Source organism: Arvicola amphibius, chromosome 4 (assembly GCF_903992535.2).
Source record: "Arvicola amphibius chromosome 4, mArvAmp1.2, whole genome shotgun sequence".
In the NCBI taxonomy this organism is placed as follows: Eukaryota; Metazoa; Chordata; class Mammalia; order Rodentia; family Cricetidae; genus Arvicola; species Arvicola amphibius.
In genome coordinates, this window is record NC_052050.1 from 102,594,799 (window position 1) to 102,616,158 (window position 21,360).

General features: G+C 44.3%; 1 protein-coding gene across 1 annotated transcript in view; it reads left to right on the top strand.

The window, feature by feature from the left end:
- The first annotated feature begins 4,916 nt into the window (after nucleotides 1–4,916).
- Nucleotides 4,917–21,360, top strand: part of Bmerb1 (bMERB domain containing 1) — a 103,586-nt gene continuing 87,142 nt past the window's right edge. The window contains exon 1 of the mRNA XM_038328247.1: nucleotides 4,917–5,024. Within this exon, the coding sequence (XP_038184175.1) occupies nucleotides 4,922–5,024 (103 nt within the window). The 5' untranslated portion in view covers nucleotides 4,917–4,921. The remainder of the gene's footprint in view (nucleotides 5,025–21,360) is intronic.

Below are 21,360 nucleotides of genomic sequence, written 5' to 3' on the forward strand. Positions count from 1 at the left end.
TTCATAATTCTAAACTGGTGTGGAATTGTTTTGTGACTTACATGATCAGTCTATCAGTGGCTGAATGGATAAATGAATTGTGGCATATCCATACAAAGAAATACTATTCAGTCATGAAAATAGATGAGCACATGATTCAATGAGAATGAACTTCAAAGAGTGTGGTAAATGAAAACAGATAGACATAGAAGTCATATGTGATGGGTTCGTTCCTATGAAATCTTCAGAATAGATAATTCTTAGGGGAAGAGCAAGGGTGGTTGCAAGGAACTGGAGGATGGCAGAAGGTGGAATTTCAGTTTCCTTAAAGGGTGGTAAAAATGTTTTAAAATTAGATAGAGAAATAACTCAACAATGGGACCTCCCCACCAGACCTAGGGTGCACCTTGTTGCAAGATATTTGATTACACTGTGTAAAGATGAGACACTGTGATCAACTGAATAAAAAACTAAACAGGAGAATAAGTGGGACTTCCAGCAAAGAAAGGATCTGGGTATGAAACTAGGCACACAGAGGAGGCCCCAAGAGAGACAGAACAAGTTGGAGGTGCAGAATGAAAGAAAGGTAAAATGCCACATGGTAGAACATAGATTAAAAAATACGGAACAAGCCTAAGCTATAGGCTAATGCTTCATAATTAGTAAGAAATCTCCACATCATTATTTGGGAGCTGGCAGTGCAGAGCAAGGATTGTTACAGTGCCCCCATCAGAACACTCTTTAATTGTAAAGTCCTGAAAGCATTCTTCTATAGTATCTTACCAGCTTTTCAATTGTGTTTTTCTTAGGTCCTTCACACACCTAGATTTGTGATTGCTTGCATGTATGTGTGCATGTGCGTGTGTGTGTTTATGTAGGTACACATGTGCATGTGTGAGGTTTCTGCTTGGCTAGGTAGCAATCTCACTATGCTGCAGAGAAGAACAACCTGGAATGTTGCTGTAATAAGTCTTTTCTTTGTCTCCCAAATAACAACATGGAGACTTTTACTTAGACTTGTTTCTAACTAGCTCTGATAACTTAATTAACCCATTCCTATTTACCTATGTGCTGCCATGTGGCTTGTGGCTTTTACCTTTCCTCCTCCATGTTCTGCTTCCACTGTGTCTGATTGGCATCTCCCATCTCTCTTCTTCCCAGACAGACTCTCTTTCTGGAAGCCCTGCCTATACCTCCTGCCTAGCTATTGGCTGTTTAGCTTTTTACTAAAGCAAACACAGTGACATATCTTTACTCAGTGTAATCAAATATCCCACAACACATTGCCTCTGTCATATAGCAAGATTCTAAATATATGTAGGTTAATTGGAGGGCTTACAATTTTCTTCCTCTATTGTTAGGCTTTATTTATTCTTGTTTTGTTGTGTTATGGGTTCTTCTTATTTAGTTTTTTTTTTTGGTGTGTGTGTTCAGGCTGTTTGTAGACAAGGCTGGCATGGAACTTGTTATCCTTCTGCCTCTGCCTCTTTTGTCTCAGGATTGCAGACCTGGGACACCATGTCAGGGCTTATAATAGTGTTTGATATCTCATCATTACATTTTCCCAGTCTTGCTCATTTTCTTCCATGCCTGTCTTGTCTATTGCTTTGTTCTTCTATGAAATTTTAGAATCAGCTTACCAAAGTTAATTTTAATCATGAATTTTTTTATTGAAATCTCAACTGGAATTACACTGAAAAGAATTTATCTTTATAATATTGATTCTTTTACCGACAAACAGAAGGGCTAGGGAGTTGAATGAACCTCTTGTCATGTGAAACATGAGACCCTGAGCTCAGATCCACAGCACCCATATAAAAATCTGGGTGTGTTAATAACACTGTGATCCCATTGTTGGGAAGGCAGAGTCAGGAGGATACCTAGTGTCCCCTGAACTGATTAGCCCTGGGTTCAGTAAGAAACCCTGCCATAAAGAATATGAAAGAAAGCAATTGAAGAAGATAGCTGATCTTGTTCTGGTCTCCATGTGCACATGGGAAAACCCTCTCCCCACAAAAAATATGTAACTTCATATGTCTTTGTTTTGCTTAGGTTGGATCCATGAGTACAATGCTAAGCATACACTCTAATACCTTTCTAGGCTCTTAGCACCTGTAGTTTTCAGTTCTTTGTGCTATTGTTTCTTTCTGGCTTTGTTTGTTTTTAAGTCAAGATCACATGTACGCCAGCTAGTCTCAAATCCTGATCCTCCTGTTTCTACCCACCAAGAGCAACCATGCTGGGTTCTTTCTGTTTCGTTTTATTGAGACAGCATTTCTCTGTGTAGCCCTAGCTGTCCTGGAACTCCCTCTGCATACCAGACTGGCCTCAGACTCAGAGGTACACCTGCCTCCTTTGCCTCCAAGAATGTAGATTAAAGGTATATGGCATTATGCCCAGTGGCTTGGTTCATTTCATTGGTTCATTTTATACAAATTTATTTTTGTTTATGTCTCTGACTATGTGTGTATGCACACATGACTGAAGGTCTCTTTAGAGACCAGAAGATGGCATCAAATCCCATGGGAGTAACAGTTATAGGTAATTGTAAGCCTCTTAATGTGGTTCCTGGGAACTTCAGGCCTATGCAAGAGAAGCAAGCACTCTTAACTGCTGAGCCATCTCTACAGCCCCTTAAGTTGATTTTTTAAAAATGTTGCTTAATAGTATAACATAAAATCAGTTAATTAACTTTCCAGGTGGCATAAAAGAACAGCTTTCTCAAGTTAAAAAATATTTGATTATATATTTAATTTCTAATATACATAAATACTATTTTATATTAAATATAGATATATTAAATACTTAATTTTTATTGCATTTTATTAGTGTGTGTGTGTGTGTGTGTGTGTTTGGACAGGAGTAGATGCCATGTAGAGGTCACAGGACAATTTGTAGCAGCTGGTTCTTTCCTTCTATCACGGGAGTCCCAGAGCTGAAACTCGGGTTATGATGTTTGGCAGCAGATACTTTACCCACTGAGCCATCTTGTCAGTTCTGAGCTCAGGGATTGTTGGCCTGTACCACCACACCCAATTGTTGTCAGGGTTTCTGTCCTGCATGGTTCCCACAATTGTTAAGTCCCAAAGAAATCAGACAGAGGTCTACATTAACTTTAAACTCATTGGCCCAATAGCTCAGGCTTCTTATAACTCTTACAACTTATATTAGCCCATTATTCTTGTCTATGTTACCCACATGGCAGCTCACAACTCTCTGTAGCTCTGGTTCCAGGAGATCAACACCCCCACACAGACATACATGCAGGAACAAACAATTAAAATATAATATAACCACAGTCAAGGAAATTAGAAAAATAAGAGGTGGAATCCAAATTCATATATCTGGATTCAAGGGCTGAGAAATGTGGGGATCTGAGTAAGTGAACTCTCTGAATGTCAATTTTGTCTTCTTTAAAATAAGGAAGAGTGGAGTGCTAGCTTTCACAGAGACATTGGTAAGTGTTTTATGCTTAGCAATTTCATTCAATAAGTAGTATTGATTTTTATCAGCCTAGCTGCTGATTACATTTATTTATTTATTCATTCATTCGAGACATAGCCTAAGCTGTCCTCAAACTCCTTACAGAGCCAAAGATGACTTTGGATTTCAGATCCACCCTCCTCTACTCATGCATTAGGCTTTTGCAATGCTGGGGATAGGACCCAAGGCTTTGCTCATGTTATGGCAAGCATTCTACCCACTGAACTGCATTCTCATTCCTTCCTTCCTTATATACACCATATATACATATACACAATACATACACATATAATATATACATTGTGTATACATATACACAATATATACACATATAACATATACATTGTGCATACATACACACATACATAGTGTGTGTATGTGTATATGTATGTGTGTGTATATATATGTGTGTGTATATATATATGTGTGTGTGTATATATATATATATATATATATATATATATACACGTGTGTGTGTGTGTGTGTGTGTAGGCCAGAAGTTGGTGTAAGGTGTCTTAGGAAGTCTTAGGAATCCTCCTGTCTCTGCTCCCAGCGCTGAGATTAGAAGTATACCCTGCTGCACCTGCTCCTCTTTTAATGTGGGTTCTGGGGCTCAGCTGTGGGTCCTCATGTTTGGGCTGTGAATGCTGTACCAATTGAGCCCCATTGCCAGTCCTGGCCCTATATTTTAATGCTACCATGTTTGGTCTCTATGATTATTCTCCAAGTTTGTAAAGATCAGTGTTCCAAATAGCTTTGTTAGCCATATGTCCAAAATATTTTGTCTCTCTTGTTTCTGTTCATACAAAAACACAGGATTGACACAGGTGTACACATACACACAAGTATACACACATACACACACGGTGGGTGTCTGCTGCTCTTCTTTATATGTGAATCATGCACAAAAACAACAACGCAACAACACAGAAAATTCATGCACATAAATGCGAACAACACAGATCTCTCGAGCTGGGGTCCACATCCTTCACAAAGGCCATATCATCTACAGATACAGTCTGACTCACCAGTCACACTTGAAACCTACCAGCCCTCTGACAGATCCCAAGCCTCACACAATAGCTAGATCCATTCACGCAAAGCCTCTTCACTGGCTCCAATATGGGCAGGTATCTTATTCTTGCTTCCTCTGCAGATGATTTTATTTTAGTTGTTTTTGTTTTTGTTGTTCTAGAGAGTTTATCATCTGTCCCTCTTTCTCCATACCCAGCCCCCAAACCTCCCCCCTCCAGCTTCCATTGCGCATGTGTTATGCATCCCTCCCCCATCCTGGGTACCAGTTGGGCTCTTTAGGGTGCTGGCAGTTGAAGAGATGGAGCTGCTTCCTCGGGAACACCGGGCCCCTTAAAACGCTGCTAACCAGAGCCGCCTTCCTCCCTGCAGCCTTCAGCAAGGATGGAGTGAAAGCGGATCCCTTGACTACTCACGAGGATTAGCAATGGAATTAAAGCAATCTCTATCTGTCCATCTGGAAGCTGAGAAGCCTCTGAGGCGTTATGGGGCGGTGGAGGAGACAGCATGGAAAGCAGAGCGACTGGGAAGTAAGTGTTTGGGCAAGGAATGGGTGGGGACAATGGGGACCCGTGTGCTGGAGCTGGTGACTCCTAGTGCGGGGGTGAGGGGAACGTGGGTGAGCTGACAGGGGAAGCGCCCCCACAGCCCGGCTTCCAGTGTTGCACAGCAGCGATGTTCTCCTTACAAACAAAAGAGGGGACCCTCCAGGGCTGGGCTGCACTGGGAGGCTCCTCAGGAAATCACAAGGCAGCTAAGCCAGGAAGAGCCTGGGCCGATCAGGGAATCTCAGATCCCGAAGCCGGAGGCTGCTGTTGCGAAGGATAGTCTTTCCTGGGCTCAGAATGGAGGATATTAAGGCGTTGAAATGCTTGAGGTCGCAGGAGCCAAGGGCCAGCTTGGGAAGCGACCACGTACTGGAGATGGGGGAGTGTCTGCTTGCTTTCCTGCCTTGAGGTTCAAGGCATAGCTTAAATCCCAGCATCTTCCCACCCCTCCTGGGTCAGAGGAGAGGTGAAAGGGCAAGCAAGGGCAAGGTCAGCCCTGTGCACACCCCACTCTTCTGGTCCTTGACTTGATGATCCGATTTGGTTTGTGTTCAGCCCCAGCTGCCGGCTTTGAAACAGATCTCTGCACTTGCCGATTCTCTCTGTGGTGTTTGGTATCAACAGACATTGCTAAATATATTCAAGACTTTTGCTTTCAATTTGTTGGATATGATACTTAAAGCTGCAAAGTGTGGAGGCTGTCTGGAAAGTCTAGGGTCACTGATGTCTTTGCAACTCTAAGGATTTCCCACCTCCTGCTCTGGTATGGCTTGCTCAGCAGCCCTGGTGTATGTAGTCTGCCAGGCTGGAGAAAGCCCTCTTGTCTTCTAGAGGACCTGCAGCTGCCCGCTCTGAGGCAGGGTCTCCAGGCTCAGTGACATTTCCCAGCACGAGTGGCTGAGTTACATGTACTTAAAGTATTATAAATACTCTCCTTCCCATCTTCACTAGGGAGAAAGTGTGTGTGTGTGTGTGTGTACATGAGCATGCACATGTGGTTATTTTCTTCATACTTGTAACTGTGGACTCAATAACTTAGCTATATTGTATTTGGATCTCAAGTTATGGTGAGTGTTATAATCCTTCCAACCTCTCTCCTTTCATTTTCTTTCTCCTTTTAAGACCCGGGTCCATTCTTCTGCTTCATCCTCTCTAACTCTTTGGCTTTGGCATTTTGAGGTAATCTCAAGGCTGCAGGTCTGTTTTACAAGCTCAAAATAATGCCACTAATAGGTGTCTTTTATTGTTAGATCTCCATACCCTGAGATCTCAGACACAGCGTTTCATCTCGTCACTGTCACCACTTCGTGTGGCCTTGTGACACCCCTTGCATGAGAAGGCTGGGACTTTCTAGGTGACACAAACAGAAATGATAGGAGCAGGATTCAGATCCAGCTGGCTGAACTCCATACATTTGTGGTGAAGGTTTACCGCTTTCATAGTGTCAGGAACCTTCCTGTTCTGTTTCAAAGATGGTTAATGATTTCACAAGCAGATAGTGGCCCTGTTGGTCCCTGTAATCCACAGTGCTAGAAATAACACTGGGTCCCCATAGAGTAGAAGCCAGCCACAGTTGAGGAATCTCAGGTTTGACTCGGGCTTTTTGGCTGACAATGTGACCAGGGCATTCTGTCCTCACTCTAGTCTGTCTTTTGAAGGTGGGGATAATATTATATACCATATGGCTTTGTCATGAATACTAAAGATGGTGCATGCAACGCTCAGGGGAGATCTCAGGACACAGTTATGTTTCAATAGCTCGTCCTCCATCTGTAGAGGGAACTCCTTTCATCCTTTCCATGAAACTGCATAAAGGAAGACTCTGGGTTAAAACTGCAATATTAGGCAGATCTGTGAGTTCCAGGCCAACCAGGTCTACATAGCAAGTTCCAGGCCAGCCAGGGCTACAAAGTAAGACCCTGTTTCAAAAATAAAATGAAAAGCAAGCTGAAATATTGATCAGTTCTCTAACAGCACACACCCCACTATCCCCCACTATCCCCCCACTATCCCCCCACTATCTCCCCACTATCCCCTTACTATTCCCCCAAGGTCTCATATGACCCAGCCTGGCCTCAAACTCTGTAGCCAAGGATGACCTTGAATTCTCCTGCCTCTCCCCCCAAGTGTTGGGCTGCAGGTGTGTGCCATCCAGCATGCCAGACTCCTTCCTAGATCTTCCCTTACAGCTTTGAATTTTCTTGCCTTTTCATTGGGGAAAACAAAATTTAAGCATATAGGGAAATTGAGGTAAGAATTTAATTTATGCCATCTAAGTCCCTGAAATTTTTGTTCTTCTGAGATTCCCTGATCCTTTTTGTTCCAAACCATCCAAGTTTCTGAGACTTGTTTCCTGGTTCAATAGCAGATCATTTTTCTTGGGTGCATTGGCACAGAGCCCCAATCCTGTCCCCTAGCTCTTTAAGCTGTTCACATCTGGAATCTTCTCAAAGCAGGGATCCAGAGGCTCACTTTAGAAACTTGAATTTGGCAAGTTTTGGTATTTTGATTCCTGTTTACAATCAGGCATTTGGGGATTTTTGTTTGTGCGTAAATGTCTTCTCAACTTCCAAGTAATCTACAGAGCTATCCCATAGGTTTGGGCCTCTATTTATTTATTAATGAAGTGTGGAAATTAGTAACGCTGGGGCTATGGCCAAACTACTGCAAACCGGTGCTGTAATACCTGACTTGTTGAAGGAAGAAAGATCCCATTAAGAAGATTCTGCCTCACTTCTGCATGCATTTAAAGATTTTTCTAAAGAACCGAAAAAAGGAGAATGATGGTAGACTTGGTTGCTCTTAGCTGAGATTGTATTAACTGCTTCCTTTCATTTCAGATAGAATATTTAAATATTTATGTACTCTGACTTATTTACACACAAGGTCTCATGTAGTCCAGGCTGGCCTTGAACCGGCTATATAGCCAAAGATGACCTTGTTATGTTATTACATATTGTGTGTGTGTGTGTGTGTGTGTGTGTATGTGTGCATTCAAACACTATGGCATACATGTAGATGTCAAAGACAATTTGCAGAAGTCAGTTCTGTCCTTCTATTATGTAGATATCATTCAAATGCGGATCATTAGGCCCAGTGTCACGAGTCCTTACTGGCTTGACCTTCTGATCTTCCTGCTTCTACTCCCAAGTTTATGGGTGTGTACCATCATGCCTGGGTTTGCATTGATAGGACTCAGACCTGCGACTTTGTGCATGCTAGGCAAGTGCTCTGCCAACTGAGCTGCACCCCAACCCTCAACTGCAGCATTTACTTAATTTACTATCATTCTTATTTGTGGTACTGGAGCCTGAACACAAGGCCCCATGAACGCTAGACAAGTGCTCTATCACTGAGCCATATTTTAAAGTCATCTGGGCCTTGAACCCCTACACTGTAGTTCAGGTAAGAACTTGGAACCCTCTCAGGCATGTACCACCTGGTGCAGCTCCAGGTCCAGTTTTTAGATGAAGACATGTGATGTACTATAGTCACATAGAACAGAAGCGGTGTGAGGGTCCATGCCTGTCATCTAAGCCTTAGGTGGAGAGGCAGGAGGACCTGGACTTCAGGCTCTTCCTTGGCTACAAAGAGTGTTTGAGGCTAGCCCTGTCAAAAGCAAATAACTAGAATGGCAAAACAGGAGTTTGAAGTCAGGTGAAGTAAGTTCAAACTAACCCTGTCCTTTCCAGCTCTGTTACCATGGGCATATAGTTGAAGCTATATTACTGTTTGCTTTATCTGTAAAATAGGAATAAATGGGCTGAAGAGATGACTCAGTAGTTAAGAGCCCTTGACCCAAGTTTAGTTCCCAGCAACCACACTGGGTGGCTCATAACCATCTGTACCTCCAGCTCTAGGAGACCTGACACTGTCTCCTGAACTATACAGTCACCCTCATAAGTGTACACACAAAGAAATAAAATAAACACTTTAAAATGGGAAGAATCATAGTAACAGATGTTTGGGCTCTCTCTTGAAGGACAGAATGAGGTCACTTAATCCACAACCTTGTGTGCTACAAGCCCCAGGTCAATGCCGAATGGCTGTTGTTACAGCAGCCAAGTAGAAGCCCCTTGTATGTGAGATCATTGGAAAGCTGTGTGGATGATGACGGTGTCTATACTACCTTCTTCACAGAAGTGTGTACAAAAAGACACTTTGTTTTGTTTTGTTTTTTGAGACAGGGCTTCTCTGTGTAACAGCCATAGCTGTCCTGGAACTTGCTCTGTATACCAGGCTGGCCTCAAACTCCCAGAGCTCTGCGCGCCTCTGCCTCCTGCTGCTGGGATTAAAGGCATGGCCACCGCCGACGAGCTAGACAGACACTTTTTCAGTGCCCTACTTCGTGCTCCTTTTTAGTTCTGGGGATTGAACTGGGGCATCATGAATGCTAGAAAATCATCTAGTATTTTCTCACTTGAGACATTCTAAGAAATTGCTTCCGTTAACCCTTTCCCTCCTTAATTTTTACCAGGTAGCCCAGGCTAGCCTCAAAGTTGAGCTCCTTCTGTCTCTACTCTATCTCCCACCCATCTTTGATGGCATTTTCCTGTGAGCAGTGAGGGTTTTTTTTTTTAATAACTCAGCTGGAAAATTCATAGTGACATTTTACTGTAGCAAGGTCTACAAAAATGTTGCTTTCCCACCACTGTAAGTAATTAAGGAAGACACGAAGACACAGTGCCTTTGAGAAAGCTTGGGGCTCTCAAAGAGCACAGTGGCCTGTTGTCAGGGTCACGTCTTGGCAAATCTGAGTGTGCCCTAAAGGATGGTCAGGACTGGGGGAGGGATGAGGAAAGATGGTCCTGTGTATGGGGGGGGGTAGGGTGTGCCAAGGGCATCAGGGTAGGAGAAGCTGTGGTAAAGTCACCAGCCCAGGCAGCAATTTTTCCAGAAGCCCCTGGAAGATGACTGTTCTTTACAAGTCCAGGGATGTGAAGCAACTAGCGATCTAATCATAAACTGACCAGCAACTCTGTTAATCAACAATGCAGAGCTTGAAGTAATGTGACTTTGCTGCCTCTCTGTGTGACACATTGTTGGGGGGAAGGTTTGACTCATTTCCCTTGACTTTCTAGGTAGGAAGGATAATTGTATTATTTCTTACTTTATTTTTAACATTTTTCCTTCTTTTTTGTTTTTGTTTGTTTTGGCTTTTTTCTTTTGTGTTTTTGAGACAGGGTTTCTCTGTGGAGCCTGTCCTGGAACTAGCTCTTATAGACCAGTCTAGCCTTCAACTCACAGAGATCCTCCTGCTTCTGCCTCCCAAGTGCTGGGATTAAAGGCGTACGCCACCACCACCAGAAGGCTGCATTTTCCTTCTTAGTATAAAAATAATGTGTTCACTTTTTGTTGTACTCTAGAGTCAGGACCTCATGTACCCCAGGCTAGCTTCCACTCACCACAAAGCCAAAGATACCCTCGTGCTCCTGATTCTTCTGCCTGCACCATGAAAGTGCTGCCGTTAGAGGTACGTGCCACCACTCCTGGCAGTGTTCATGAAGGGCACAGCACTGGGCAAGGCAAAGGCCCTCCCATATTTAGGGGATGTCAGGGTTAGGGATGAGGGTGTCAGATAATGTCTAAACGGCGTGCCAGCCATGATACATGTTTTCTGGGAATTGTCAGAGAGGGGCCCTGCTCACCTGGTCATCAGGAAGTGACTGTTTGTTGAATGTTTTGACATTTTGACATGCAAATAGCAAGGGATCCAAACTCTGGATGCAAAGACAAGAATATTCCAGGAAGAGGCAGGTGGCTGAGCTTAGCAGCTGGGACCCAGTGAGTCAGGGCAAGGTGGTGCTTAGTCAGGAAGGAGGCAGGCCAGATATGACCTGTGGTTACAGTTTTTAAAAAGTCTGAAGCTGACTACCATGGTAAGACATGTTGCTGGGCCATGCTTTTCCATGTATTAATATACTTATTTATTCTGTGTGTGGAAAGGGCATGCGAAGGTCAGAGAAGAGCAGCCCATTCCTTCCTTCCACTACGTGGGTCCTAGGGTGGTCAGTTTTGACAGCAGGCCCTTTACCCACTGAGTCATCTTGCTAACCCCTGCAGGGACAAACACAGGATGGCCTTTGTTTTGAAATGCTACACTGGCTATTGGGGGAGAGTAGGACCACAGTGGGGCAAGCTGTAATCCCCACAATAGTGCTTGAGCAGCAATGACAGGGTGCTTCTTCCTTCCTGATGACAGCCATTCTTAGCAAATGGGGGAAGAGTTTGAAGGGTTGACAAGGACAGAGACAGCATGGCCAGTTTTGGGAGAATGAGCACTGAGTGAAGCTACCCTCAGCTGGCAGGCAGCAAGGTCGAGTTGTAGAAACTGTAGAAGCAGAGGTTGGAGTTATAGAGATGCTGGTATTAAAGAATTTGTTTTGTTTTTTTGTGTGTGTGGTGGGGGGCTGGCCTCAAACTCTTAATGGTCCTTCTGCCTCAGCTTCCTGACTATCAAAATTATAGGCATGAGCTATCACCATTGTAACTGATGGCTCATGTTTTATGTTTACTTTCTATGTGTTACATGAAGGAGGAAATGTCAGGGGTGTTTATTATTGGTGTGTGTTTTACAAGACAGGGTTTCTCTGTATAGCTCTGACTGTCCTGGAACTGACTCCGTAGATCAGGCTGGCCTCAAACTCAGAGATCCACCTGCTGGGGTAAAGGCATGCGCCACCACGCCCAACCCTTGCTATCTGAATGGTTATTAAATGGTTGTTAATAATATACAGTTGCTGAGAGTCAGCTCAAGACCATTCACTTCTCATGGCAATTCTGTGCCATAGGCAGAGTTGTAATTCCCATTCTGTGCTTGGGGTAACTGAGGGATAGAGAGAAAAGGGAAGTTGCAGAAGAACTTTTTAATACGTGTTATTTAGTTTGTTTTGTATTTTTTTTTTTGTTGTTTTTTTTGAGACAGGGTTTCCCTATAGTTTCTAGAGCCTGTCCTGGAACTAGCTCTTGTAGACCAGGCTGGCCTCGAACTCAGAGATCCGCCTGCCTCTGCCTCCCGAGTGCTGGGATTAAAGGCGTGTGTTATTTAGTTTTTAAAGACTATATAGGTCTGACTGTCCTGGAACTTACTCTGTAGACCAGGCTGGCCTCAAACTCACAGAGAACTGCCTGTCTCTGCCTCCTGAGTGCTGGGAACAAGGGTGTGCATCATTATGGCTGGTCTGCCGAAGGTCATTGGTGGAGCCTAACCTGGTTCTAGGCTTCTCTGACTCCAAGTGTCTCTTTCCAGGGAGGTCTGGTATTCCTGGCCTACTGAAGGGGCAACTGAGATTGGAAATAAAGCAAGACACAGCCTGGAGCCTCAGAAAGCATACACATGTGGGGAGAGGGGATGAAGTTAAAAAGACCTTTGCTCCATGGGAACACAGAGGGAGTAAGAGGAGACTGAGCTCACAGAGGGACTCCAGGCAGACAGCAAATAAGGATGTTTGCATTGGGCCTGTGAACTACTCAGTTTTTAGAAGTGAAAAGAGGTGAAAAGGGCATTTCAGGTTAACTGCCAGTTTGAAGGGAGGGCATCTCAGGTAAGCCACCTGCTCAAGGCAGGGGAAGGTGATTTCAAAAGCTGGAGGCCATGCACTAGCTTAGGGGTTTGCTTTTTTTTTTCCTGGCTTAACGATATATTGGTTTATGTGCTATTCCACGTGGCTCCCTTATGGCAGTCATGTGTTTCCTCCATGCACATGTGGTTTGGAAACTTCAGAACACTGCTTGTGAGAGTCCCTGTAGAGGCTAACACACTTGCTGGACAGGTTGAACGCCTAATGTGCACTAACTTCAGAGACACAGAGTAGAAAAAGCCCAGGCTCCGCCCTAGAATTCTCTGCCTGTGTTCCCTTCTTTCACTCTGCGGCTTCTTAGCAGCTAGACTCTTAGGCAATGCACCTCACATCCTTAAATCTCATTTTTCTAATCTGTAAAGTGGGCACAGTCCCCTGAGGACTAAACTGGGCAGTGTCAGTAAGCACGGTGTTTGACATATCCGTGTCTATGCTACTGAAAGGTGTTAAGGGTCAGTCAGCTTATTAAGAGGCATCAGAGGTAGGAGGAAGGCTCAGTGGATAAAGGCACTTACCATCCAGCCCGAAGACCTGTGTTTGGTCTCCAGAACTGGCTCCCATAGGTTGTTCTCTGACCCCTACATGTGCACACAGCACCCACTTCATGGTTTAAAGGGAGGGGTGTGTGTGCCAAGCTGAAGAGATGGCTCAGTCAGGAAAATGCTTGCTGTGGAAGCATGAGAGCCCAAATTCAATCCCCAGGTCCGACATAAAAATGACGGCTTTGGTGGCATGCACTCTTATTAACTCAGTGTTGAGGAGTGTACACAGGAAGATCTCTGAGACTCCATGGCCAGCTAACTTAGCCTACTTGGCAAGCCACAGGCAGTAAGATATTCTGTCTTCAAAAGACAAGGTGGACAGTGCTTAGGAAACTTCTGTCACACACGCACACACATATGTGCTTAGGGAACTGTTGTCACACACGCACACATATGTGTGCTTAGAAAACTGCTGCCACACACGCACACATGTGTGTGCAGAGAACTGATGTCACACACGCACACACATATGTGCTTAGGGAACTGTTGTCACACAGGCACACGTGTGTGTAGGAAACTGCTGTCACACATGCACATACGTGTGTGTAGGAAACTGCTGTCACACATGCACACACATGTGTGCTTAGGGAACTGCTGTCACACATGCACACATGTGTGTGCAGAGAATTGCTGTCACACATGCACACACGTGTATGCATAGGGAAATGCTGCCACACGTGCACACACATGTGTGTAGGGAACTGTTGTCACACATGCACACACGTGTGTGTAGGGAACTGCTGTCACACATGCACACACGTGTATGTAGGAAACTGTTGTCACACATGCACACACGTGTGTGTAGGGAACTGCTGTCACACATGCACACACGTGTGTGCAGAGAACTGCTGTCACACGTGCATACACGTGTGTGTAGGGAACTGCTGTCACACATGCAAAAGCTGATATAAAGAAATGCCTGCTAGGTGGGTGGAGTTGACTGTCCAGTGCTCACCACATTGTCCAGCACTTGGACCCTTCTTATTCAGTCAATGGTCACTGGCTGGGGAGGCTGGTAACCCAGAAGGCCTAGGTGCAAATGTATTTTGTAAACCTTCAATGCTATGGCGTTGAAAGTCAGAGTCTTGATTAGTCTGCATTGGCTATCCATCTGCTTGACATCATTTGTTCCAGAGGCTGTGCTTAGATCAATATTCTTACTTCCTTTTTGCAAGAAGTGAGGTTTTAAAATCTGGAATGGCACTGTTGTTGGGAACCAGTTACATTGAGAATATAACTGTGGGTAGAGACTGGGGTAGGCTCCCCACAGGTACCAAGATCCCCAGTTCTTAGATACAACCACAGGTGGCACACTGCTCATAACCACAGCTTCTTTAGAGTCTCAAACACACACACACACACACACACACACACACACACACGAAAAGCCAAAACCACATTTAGCATCTGATCCATTGCTTCTTGGCCTTTTGGCTAGGATCAAGTGAATCATATTGGTCCATTCAAAAGGCATTCAGATTCATGCAGGGAACGGGGACGTGCTGGTAGGATTGTGGCATGTTGCCGTCTTTTTGGAAATTAATCGGATAACTACTCAACATATTCATATAGGGGCCGTGGGGATGGCAGTAAAGCACCTCCATAATCGCATGAGAATAAGTGCGGTGCATCAGTGTGCTTCTGTAATCCCAGCCCTAGGGAGCTGGACATGGGAGGACTCCTGGTGTTCCCTAGCCAGGCAATCCAAGTCAGCGAGTTGCAGTTTCAGTGAGAAAACCTGTCTCAAAATATAAGATGGGAGAGGATAGAGGACATCAACCTCTGGCCTCTTCACCCTTGTTCATATTCACCTGCTCCTATAGACACACACACACACACACACACACACACACACACACACACACACACACACCCCTATGTCATATATTTTGACCCAGCAACCTTACTGATGCTAACCTTTATTAAATACGGAGACATTTATACATTCTGAAGAGAAGCTATAGGAGTCTGTCCACTGGAACTAGAAACACTACAAAGACCCTTCGCTGGACAGAAGCAGAGATGTCTAGAAGTTATTGTTTATCCACTATGAAATGCCATGCAACTGTTAGTAAGGACAAGTGGTCCCCAAGTTGTTCCTGGAGGACATGTCTGTGACAGGAGCCAGAATTCATATTTCTGTTTCCCTTTCTCACCCTGCCCCTGCATATATAGTGTCTATATACCTATGCATATTATATTTGTGTGCATATATTTGTGTGTGCATGATTTTATGGAGAAAAAATTAATCAGCTTTGCATTGTAACAACAGAGCCCTGAGGTAGGGAGCTTGTGAAGAGAAAAGGAGTATTCAGTTCATAACTTTGGAGATTCAAAAGCCAAAATTGGTTGGTTCTATTAGTTAGTTTGGTCTCTGGAGAGTCAACAGGTATGTATGTGTGTGCCTGTTTATGTGTGCGTATGTAAAATATATATATATATATATATATATATCATATATATACATATACATAAGAGAGGGAGAGACAGACAGACAGACAGACAGACAGACAGACAGACATGTACCACAGTCTCCTAAAGACGTGTACCCCCAATGACTTCTTGCTAGCCCCCACCTCTAGAAGGCTCCACAGGACTTCTCAGTATTGCAGCCTGGAGGACAAGCCCTCAGTCAGACTGGGCCTGTGGGGGACCCTGACCATCTACCAGTCACGGTAACATGATTCAACAGAGAACAGCTGTTGAATACCAGGGGGCTGGGAGTGACGTAAAGGACAGAATGGGGGGGGGGGTGGGCACAATGGGCTGCAAATAAAATTATACACAAAAAGTTACACTGGAAAAATATACATACAACCATAATTGTATGATTATGCTAAACTGTGTGTAGACTGGGAGAAGGGATCTTTGTCTTCGAAATGTTAAAGGTGTTGGTGAGTGTATATGTTCATGTGCGAGTGTGGTGTTTATGTATGCGTGTGAATGTATATGTGTGTGTTCATGATGAGTGTGTATGTATGCTAATGTGGGTCTCAGACATGAGTAAATTTAAGTGACAGAATTCTTTTCACCCCAGCTTTCTAAGTATTGTCTATGTTTTTCAGACAAGTTCTCACTCCGCAGCCCTGATTAGCCTGAAACTCTCTGTGTAGACTAAACTGGCCTGGAACTCACTGATTCTATTCATAAAGGCTCTACCCTCTAGACCTCATTGTTTCCCACAAAACCATATTTACTCCATCATATTGGGGTTTTGGTTTCAACATCTGAATTCCATAAACAGTCTGTAATGAGCTTCCAGATTGAGATGGAAAGGAAGATAGCTGGAAGTGAGACCAGGCCTCACTCCAGGGGTGAAGCACTTTTAGCTCTTGTTCTTGTTTGTTTGTTTTTTGAGACAGGGTTTCTCTGTCCCTTGGTATCTGTCCTGGAACTAGCTCTATAGACCAGGCTGGCCTCGAATTCACAGAGATCTGTCTCCCAAGTGCTGGGATTAAAGATGTGTGCCACCACCATCTAGCTACCTTTAGCTCTTAAAAGGAACCATCATTTTGACAAGGAGCAAAGGTGCTGAAATTATTTCCATTTGGTTCTTGCCACACCCAGAGTGCCAGGATGAGCTAAGGTGTCCCTCCTCTGTCGCCGTGCATTGAGGCAGGACCCTCCCACCGTCATCCTCTTTGGATGGTGCTCATCCTGGTGTTAAAACTAGTGCAAACCAGTCCAGCAGAACTGTCCAGGTACTAGGAGCTAGGCAGCCCAGTGCCCTAGGGATCAGTTCTGCCTTGGTTATTTCCCAGAGGCTCATGGGAGGGAAGACTAAGCTAGTTCATTCATCTCTGCTGAGATAAATCTCCTAATAAATGGGGGCGTGATTCACAAGGTCGATCATGACCGGTGACCCAGTAGCTTTTCCTGTTGCTGTGATATAATTAATACCTGACAAAGGCAACTTAAGGAAGGAAGGAAGGACTTATTCCAGCTGGCACTTTGAGGGCACAGTCCATCATGGTGAGCACATCAAGACAGCAGCCACTTGAGGTGGGCGCTGGTCGAGCTGTGTCCAGTCAGAAAGCAGGTAGTGATGGACGCTCTGCTCACCACACTTTCTTCTCTATTCAGCCCAGGACGCCAGCTCATGGGATGGCTCTGCCCATACTTGAGACAGATTTCCCCACTTCTGTTAACCTAATATAGGTAACGCTTCACAGGCATGCCCAGGGTATGTTTCCTGGGTGACTCTAATACTGGTTTTCAAGGTTTTTTTTCCTCTCTTGAGGCAGGGTCTCAGGCTAACTTGTAACTTGAACACCTAATCCTGCCTCTACTTTCAAGTGCTAAGATTACAGTGTGTGCTACCACTCATGGTTTTTACGGTGCTGGAACTGAACCCCTGGCTTTGCACAAGTTAGGCAAGCACTCCAACTGAGCTAGATCCCCAGATCTTAAAGTTTACAATGTATTGCCATTTAGTGCAATACGTTGAGTGAGACAAACATTAGTTGTCTCATTCTAATACATTTGTTCTTCCCTGAAGTTAATTCTGGTGGGATTACATAGTTTCTCCCCTTGAGCCTACAGGGCAGGAAAAGATTCTATCCTATTGTTACTTTCATGACTCAGACACTCCAATAACAAATGATGATCAACCCAGAGAAAAGGAACATTGCAGTTCAATGCTCCTTGTCTGAAACATCTGTGACCAGAAGTATTTTTGATCGTTGATTCTGGAATGTTTGCATATATTTGCATATGCGTAATGAGATGTCCTGGCAATGGGGCCCAAGCCTCGACACTAAATTCATTTATGTTTCATATATAGCGAAACACACGACCAGGTCATTTTATACAATATTTTTAGTGTACTTCTGTGTTTATTATGATTCACATTGGGTATGAAATATTCAATGCAAATTGTGATATTGATACTCAAAAGGTTTTGTACTGGAGACACAGCTGACCTTCCCTGCAAAATGCCAACTTTTTGTGAGCTGAGCAGTTCCAGCATGTTGGAGGTTGAAATAGGAGGGTGATTGTCTGAGTGAGACCATTTCCCCATAAAAAAATATTCCAGGTGTTTAAGCATTTAAGACTTTTTAAGTTGGTATAAGTTTCATTGGACCGTGTGGAGGTCAGAGGTCAGTCTTTGCTGTTATTCCTCAAACACTGTCCCCCTTGATTTTTGTGTGTGACAGGGTCTTTCACTGACCTAGACCAGCTGGCTAAGTAGCCAGTCCCAGGGATCCTCCTGGATCCTCCTGTCCCGGCCATCCAACTTTGGAATTACATGCAACTGACTTTTTTTTTCATGGGTCCTGGGTATCAAAATAAGGTCCTCAGTCTTGTGCAGCAAGCATTTTGCTAACAGCCCTCCCAGTTCCTTGTGTGGCATTTCTTTCCTTTGGGCATATGCCACTTAAAGATCTTCAGGTTATAATTGCATGAGGAGGTTCAAGTGACCTCCCTCTTCCTGATGTTTCCTCCAATACTAAGGTGCCATATTTTGAAGTAACATGTTCTGAACCCCATTGTGGCCCCTTTCCAGGTCCTTAGCACCCACTAGGTTCTCTTTCTCTCTGTTTGGGGTATTTTTGTATAAATAGAATTCATCCACCATGTGACCTTCTGTGTTTGGCTCATTTCTTTAGCATTGTTTCAAGGCTCCTCGGTGTTCTAGCACACATCAGCACTTAAACCTCACTGCTGAATGCTGTACTTATGGAGAAGAAGCTACATCCTGTTTGTCTACCCATCTGTAGATAGCTAACAAAAACCAGTCCTCACTCCATCATTGGGCTCCACTCCACAGCCAGAAATACCTGAGTTTGGGATGTAGATACTCTAGTTTAATAGCATTCCTATTCCCTGTCTTCTTCTCCATCCCTAGGATATCACAGTCTCAGTGTTCTGTACACCACACAAACATACACACACACAAGCTGAGAAGTCATTGGTCACCCAGGGCACTTTTCATTCATTTGTTGTTTCCTATTTACTTTGGGAGGTGGCAATACAGAAGACATGATTCGTCTCTGGGAATTGATCCTATTCCAGAGAAAGCTCTGAGTCCATTGGCTAGGCAGACTCGGGGCAGCAGCCAGGGTTCATGTGTGCAGGGTATTTCTAGTTAGCCATCTGAAGTATTTTTGGCTGTAAGTGGAAGTGACAATTTTTCCTTCACTTCAATTTGTCAAAAGCAGTAAATTTCCTAGGCAGGGAAGTTTGGAGAGAAATCAAAGCCATTTGAATGTGAGCTTCTTCTCTTTTCCAGACACTCTTAACTGTGTTTCCCTTCCACGGCTTTACTCTGAGCACATGTAATACTTTTGATTGTCAGTGCTCTCTCTCTCTCTCTCTCTCTCTCTCTCTCTCTCTCTCTCTCTCTCTCTCTCTCTCTCTCCTCTCTCTCTCTGTGTGTGTGTGTGTGAGAGAGGGGGGGGGAGGTGTGGCATGTGCATATGCATGTGAGTGTGTGTGCAGTGTGTATATGTGTGGTGTGTGTGTGTATGTCACAGCCTGTTTATGGAGGTCAGAGGAGGCTAGCCGTGTCATAGGCCTGTGCCCAGCATGTTTGTGTGAGTGCTGGAGATAGAACTCAGGTCTCAGTGCAAATACTTTGCTGATCTGGACCATCCCCCAGCTCATTTCTTTTATTTTTAGCATTTCTTTTATGAGGTGGAAGAGGAGGAAATGGCACGAATGGTCATTCCCACTAACATTCTAACATACCAGCTGCTCCTACACATTGAGATGGTCTTTATCTCCCGGGGAGGTCACCACATCCACAATCTCCATGTTAATTCTCAGTGACTTCTATTGCTACCATCAGGCATAGAACAAATATGGATGATGCTGAAGAACATCTAGCCCTATGGGAGCCATCTCTGGCTGCACATTAGAGTCCTTCAAGTCACATTTAATACAATCAACCAGTTCCCTCCAACTTCCTTTCATACTGGACTAAAGGCCTCAGAAAGAAGATGATATTCCCAAGGTCTGGGGAGCAAAATAAGTCACTCTGAACCCACTTGTCTTATATATTTATTTATTTTTTAAGGAAAGAAACAAAAGCAAGGCTGGGGATGTAGCTCACTCTGTTTGCCTGGTATACACAAGGTCCTGTGTTTGATTCTTGGCATTGCACAAGCTAGGCATGATGGTATGTCATGCCTATAATGCAAGCACTTGAGAGGCAGAGGCAGAAGGATCAGAAGTTAAGGACATCATCCACTACATGTGAATTTGAGGTTAGCCTGAGCTATATAAGACTTTAAAGGAAGAAAAAAAAGCTAATGAGAAAAAAAAAAGTCCCTTTATCAACCCCAAGCCCAATTACAGTGGCCAAACCCTGAATCTTCTCAGGAAAACATCTGATCCAAATGTTCACCTGCTGTGGTTCCCAGGTGAAACAAAGCAGCTATCCTAGACTAGACATTCGTACTTGATTATAGAAGGCACCAATGCTCTCGTTATTATTTGTAAACATTCAAAACCTTGCCACTGAGAGAGGGATGCAGAATTCATATTCTGTGGGTCAATGCCTCCATGACTTTACTCCATTTTCTTATAAAGAAGAAGAAGGAGAAGGAGAAGGAGAAGGAGAAGGAGGAGGAGGAGGAGGAGGAGGAGGAGGAGGAGGGGAGGAGGAGGAGGAAGGAGGAAGAGGGAGGAGGAAGAGGAGGAAGAAGGAGGAAGAGGGAGGAGGAAGAGGAGGAGAGGAGGAGGAGGAAGAGGGAGGAGGAGGAGGAAGGGAAAGAAAAGGCCAACAAAGCATACTTAGAAATGACTCATTTGGTTACAGGCAGATTGCAGTGCTAGAAAAATGTGCCCTGTAGAGCTAAGGCATGTTTCAGGTGACACAGCGTGTTAGAGGCTCTGTTACTGCTCTGATGAGCAGATTGAATTAAGTTTATTTTGCTCATGCGTTACATACTTTTGGTCCATAGTGGGTGGGCTCTGTGAAGAGCAGAGTGTGTGGTTAATCAAAGTTGCTCACTTCAGGGTGGTACTGGGAATGCAAGGGTTACCAGTATCCCCCTTCAGGCCATGTACCACTGACATAACTTCCTTTCCACTTAAGAGGTTTCACTTCACCCTTAAATTGGATTCCCAGGCACTGAAGTCAGGTTAGAAGGCTAGCCATCACATAGGTGTATAGGCTGACTGGCCACCAAGCCTTTGTTATGTGTTCTTTCTCCCTCCCCCCTCCTCTCTCTCTCTCTCTCTCTCTCTCTC